Source organism: Aplysia californica, unplaced genomic scaffold, assembly GCF_000002075.1.
Source record: "Aplysia californica isolate F4 #8 unplaced genomic scaffold, AplCal3.0 scaffold00087, whole genome shotgun sequence".
Lineage (NCBI taxonomy): Eukaryota > Metazoa > Mollusca > Gastropoda > Aplysiida > Aplysiidae > Aplysia > Aplysia californica.
Genome location: NW_004797357.1, coordinates 839,444 through 845,267, shown reverse-complemented (window position 1 = coordinate 845,267; position 5,824 = coordinate 839,444). Strand labels below are relative to the sequence as shown.

The 5,824-nt window shown below is 40.7% G+C and overlaps 1 protein-coding gene across 1 annotated transcript in view; it reads left to right on the top strand.

The window, feature by feature from the left end:
* Positions 1 to 5,824, top strand: part of LOC101863970 (neuronal acetylcholine receptor subunit beta-3) — a gene marked incomplete in the record, with an annotated part of 188,339 nt that overhangs the window by 105,894 nt on the left and 76,621 nt on the right. The window contains 1 exon segment of the mRNA XM_005094696.3: positions 1,019 to 1,221. Coding sequence (XP_005094753.2) covers positions 1,019 to 1,221 — 203 coding nt within the window.

The window sequence follows — 5,824 nt, the reverse complement described above, 5'->3', positions numbered from 1 at the left end:
TCATCATCATCATCATCATCATCATCATCATCATCATCATCATCATCATCATCATCATCATCATCATCATCATCATCATCATCATCATCATCATCATCATCATGATGCTGAGACGGCGTCAGTTGTCTAGTGGTAATACCATTTGAAGCACAATTGTGAGATAGTGGGTTTGGAGCTTCGAGGCTCAGGTCTGTCCGAGGTCAACTAAACTCGAGGTTGTGTCCTTGGGAAAGGCACGAATATTACCTTTTGGCTCGGTCCTAAGGGAGATGAAATTTGAATAAAGAGGTTCCGTCTCTTGAAAAGCAAAATAAAACAAAACTCTAAAAACTCAAAGTGTTGCAAAGGGCTTTAAACACAATTTCGCACATCATCATGAAGAGCCAAATCTGAAACAGACATCAGAAATCATGGTTCGTCGTTCGTTTCTTTGCACGGATACTCTCAAAAACCTATACTTTCTAGGTCTTTTTCCGTCACTGATCTGTTATAAGAAAGGAGAGAAAGAGATAGGTAGAGAGATGGAGAGGTAGAGAGAGAGGGAGAGATAAAGGGAGAGAGAGACAGAGAGAGACAGAGATAGACAGAGAGAGAGACAGAGAGAGAGACAGAGAATGAGATAGAGACGTAAAGACAAACAGTCAGACACAAGAACAGAAGAACAGAGGTCTGTGGCATCCTTAGATTGTGTATCGTTTGTAATTGTCGTTTGTCAGACAGACTGACATTCAGACAGAAAGACAGAAAGACAACAGACAGATAGACAACCATACAAACAGAGAGACAGAAAGACGAAAAACAGAAAAACAGAGGTCTGCAGTATCCTTAGATTTAGTATCGTCTGTCGTTGTCGTTTGACAGACAGACAGACAGACAGACAGACAGACAGACAGACAGACAGACAGACAGACAGACAGACAGACGGACAGACAGACAAACAGACAGACAGACAAACGAACAGAGGTTTGTCACATTATTAAGTTGAGTAACGTTATGTCATTGTCGTTTGTCCTTCCAGCCAAGCCACGGCGTCGAGGAATGTCGTATGAAGACATGGTGGTCAACAAGGTGGTGGAGTCCTACAAGATGCGCACAGTCCACAGCCGTCCGGTGCTCAACTACAACGACACGCTCAGCGTGGCTTTTGCCATACAGCTACAGCAGATCATGGGCTTGGACGAGCAGAACCAGGTCCTCACTCTCAACATCTGGGATCAGATGGTAAATAAATTGTACATTTGTAAGAAATGTTTTTCACCTACAAGGAAACAATTAATATGAATATTTAAGATGCTGGCTGTTTCGACCTGCTTGTCAGGGTCAACCAGGGCTGAGATGTATACAGCATTCCAGAAAACAAATGAAAATACTTTAACAAAAAGAGGAAAAATAAAAATTAAAAAAATTAAGGAATAGAAACTATTCCCCCCATAGAGCAACATCATCATCATCAATAACAACAACAACAACAACAACAACAACAACAACAACAACAACAACAACAACAACAAAAACAATAGCAACAACAACAACAACAAAGAAGAAAAAAAAATCTCTGGAATATCATGGTTTCTGTTTTCATCAGTGAAGAACCTCACTATTTCGCCAAAGAGGCCCGTTTGAGCTCCGTGGTAAAAGCTGTGGGAAAAACAATCTCCAAATGTGGCACGCCGGTAACTCAATTAGCATTGTGCAATTATAAAAAAAGTTCCTAGTTGGAATTCCAAATGGCGCGTTCTTGAACTTTGGCTGTTTGAGACCCTTTCAAAACTAACCACCTGCTTGGCTCCGTCCAGTCGGAGATGTTTGTACATTAAGAGGTCTCGTTTAGGAGTTCTTACACTGTTGAACCGGAAATACTTTTTGACAGAAATAACTGTGGTTCACGAGCTGGACTACAAACATAGAGGTTTTAAACTCCTAATATTTTTTAATGTTTACACTTTTCGAATTTGATAATGTTTATTCGTTGCTATAATTCTTCACTTTTGTGACTGAGTACAGTTTTCTGCTTTAAAAGGTTCAAAAGATTCCTCAGTTTGATTTTAAAAAAAAATAATCATAGACAAAGTATGAATGTTTGAATAGTGCTAAATGTGACTGTTGCACTGTATTGTTACAACGCTTTCAAACAGTCATAGCCGGAGCAGTTGGCCTACAACAGACGCTGGTGTTATTTACGTAATTGGCGACGTCCTATGTCCTGTGGCATGTGGTCAGAGGGTGGCAGGAAACGTGTGTTGCAGCGAGATCAAGGAAAGGATCCATGTTGCGTCATCTTGTCACTTTTTAGGTGTTGCAGTAAGCCTTCTTTGATCTTTCTCTTGTGTCTAGTCATTGGTATGAATTGCCCTCTTTCGATGCCTGCTATTTTTTATTGTCTGAACCCAGATTCTAAAGCTGACGTGGGTTGAATTCCTGTCTCTCTTGCAAGCACTTTTGTATCTTAGAAGTGTTTCTTTGTTACTGCTCCCACAATCTAGTTGGCCATAGAGATGCTCTGTTGGTATTCGCGCACCTTTCTTACAGCAAAGAGGTCCTTCACATCTGTGTCTGTGTTGTATGAGCTGTGAAAACACTGTGGGAGCTCACGATGTTTCCAGTGCTGCTTTGCAGGAAATCTTGTCTTGCAATATTATCCCTACAATTTGTATAGGCCATCTCAAGTGAAAGCTGCTGGGTTTTTTTTCTTGAAGAGCGTTCGTATTTCTGGCATCACTTGCGTACACCAGCGTTCAAAGAACAAAGGCTTGATTCTTTTTTGTTTGTCTTGATGTTAAAATACATGTGACACCAGCCTTTCTTTGATAGCTTGCTCATGGTCGTAGGCTGTTCGCCAAATCTGATATATCAATCGCTTGTCAGATGTCCACCTGTTGTCTGATAGCACATACCGTATATGAGACGTTGTCTACATTTTTAGATGTTCATTTCCAATAATGATTCCAGGGTTTTCTTTTAGCGTCTCCTAGCTAATTTTCAAGTGGAATCTTTTGCATGCGCCGTTTTTAATCAATTAAGGTTGCATACTTAGGAAGCGCGACAATATCCAGCTGTGAACAGAGGAGAGAGAAAAACATCTCCACAATTCTTAGAGTTACCCGAATTCGAAATCTATTCCTCGGTAGTGTATACCACTGTTTACCTGCCATACTTGCAGTGCACACCATTGAGCAGTCTGAAAGGAGCATATTGTGTGAACATTGTTTTAAGCACATTATAGATCCATTATATTGTATCTCGGAGCAGGACCGTGAGCTGATAGGCGTGTAGGCTTGACAGGAGATTATGTACGCAAAAAGTTGGAGAAAAGGAGTATACATGAGCATTGCGGACGCACTCACTTCATTAAATTCGATTTTTGCTGTTCTTTCCTTCCTTTTTTTCTTTTACTCCGGCGTCATGTAACTATGCATCCTCACGCCATGTAGTGTATGTCTGTGGAGAACGGGTGTAATGCCCGAAACGATATGTGGAAAATTGTAATGGAATAGAAGCTTCCAAACTCGTCAATGTGCACTCTGCGAAGACAGGTACCTCTTTTTACTTTTAAAATGTAAACAGGGAGGGGTGTTTTTTCTGCTGACGTCATACCCGATAATCATTTGATGGCGTTACCTTGTTCTGTTGCTTTTGTCTCTCTTGTGGGGAAAATACCACAGGGACTTCTAGCAGGCCGCCGGAGTGTAGTTCACAGCGCGACGAATTTGTAGACCCCTGCATCCAGGTTAATGATTTTCTCCGTGCCTTTGAGCACAGAGAAATTCCCTCAGCGACGTGTGGATGCTTTGGTGCTGCGCCAGTTTGAACACGGTTTCCGCTCCCGCGCCGACAAGTTTTGCCTCATAAAACGCCCGCTGACAAGCACAGGATGTACAGCATTGCTGTAGGAAGGCTCACTGTTGAGTCGACTCTGCAAGTAGTTTAATGTTATTGTGCACTTTGACCCCCCCACTCCCCCCCCCCCCCACAACCAGTCCCACTGATCGAAGCGTATTACAGAAGAGTGATAATTGAAAGTGATTGCCCATAGTACTCATTCAATTACTTATTTCTTAGACATCCTTAAATTCGTGGACTTTTAGTTCCAGTTTGAGAACTCTATCAATCGCCATCAGCGTCTCTCAGGTAGTGGTTAGAGTTTTGACTTTGCACGTAAAAGATGTGAGTTCGACATCAGAGTTAGGAGTTCTCTTTAATTGAGTATCTCCTTTTTTCTGCAGGGACACATATTGTTGCACGAGTTGGTCTCTGAGAGGCAGAGTCGCCGCAGCACGCCTACTAAATTATTGAGATTGCGTAGTGAGGATGTAAAACATTTCGATGAATGAATGAAAAAAATGAATTAATCAATCAGTCAATCAACCAATTACATTATTCGTGAAATTCCCAGTTGCAGTTTTACGTATCATAATAGGATCAGACAGAACAGGAAACCAACTCAGCCAAGTATGGGCCTAGTAAAGCAATAGAAATCTATTCAACTGTCATTCCTTGAACAAAAATATTTTTTACACCGATTTAATTTCTTTAGATAAAATTTATCCTTTTAAATTGTGAATAAGAAATGGTCCGAATCCAGTAAATCTACAGGCTTGACAAAGCGTCTTCCGAACAAGCAAAAACGTGGTCATTGACTCGATCTGTCCTTATTGTATTATGCATTAACATTTGAGGAGGCCACGTAAAAACAGACTCTCACACTATAAAAATTGTAAGAAAATCGATTTTATAAGTATGTTGACTAATAGTAATAGTTTTTATTTTTGCTCCACAGTTGTTTTTTGTGTTGGAATTATTATTGTGCTAAATGGGAAATCAAACAAGAACAATGAATCTATATTCAAACAAATATGAATTTCTGAGCCAATAGGCATTTAGAATGTATTTCCCCACGATTTATATTGTAATTTGTTTTGCCTTTGTCCCTGACATTCCTCACTGGTAAAGCGACCCGTCAATCAATCCTACATTACATATACTAAGCGAGACAAGCAGTCGAAACTGCCTCCCAAAAACAGTAAATCGAAAACGGTTTTTATCGGAATTTTCGAGACATCCGTAGCCTATTTAGAGGGATGATTCAGTTCTGCTTTGATACAACTCGCGTCTGGTGTCTGTATATACACATCATTGGCGCTAATTCTAGCCTGTACAGAACCAGCGTTATCACTTTTAAACAGCGACTGTGTAATGTCTCAAGGCAATGTGGGAGTAGAGTACAGCCCTGCTCGGTCGATAGAGACGAGTAGATGTGTGGGGCTCTCAGCACCATGCGTACCCCCCGGGGAGGGCGAAAAAGGGGTGGGAAGGGGGTGCGTTTGGTTAGTTTTATGGTCGTGTTCGTAGTTTGTGATTTGTAGCTTTTATCAGGAGTTCAAGATGTCTGTAGACTGTCTATAGAACTCATTTTGTCTGAGTGTAAAAAAAAAGTAAGTCTGGGATTTTTAAAAGTCCCGTCTTGAGCTCATTTCCGAGTGGTCATTTTAAAAGGACTACAGATCAGCTATTGACTGTCAGTGATATGTATAACTAGCCATCTATAGACAACCTCCACTTTTGTGGTTGGTTTATTTCGTCGTCCAAAGCAGAAGACGATTTCGATTCGAGAGTGGAGAAGTTAAAAATTATTATTTTTAAAAATCTAGTGTCTCCGTCTGTTTGTGGGGATGTTGTACGTATCTGTAATTCTCCACGTTAAAGCAGGACTAGTTTTCGCGGTCCAAAGCTGTTATTTCACCCGAAGTGTATTGAAATCTTCATCAGTGCCAACGTATGTTGGCGGCTTTATTTGCTAAGTGCGGTTGTAATAATAATAATATAA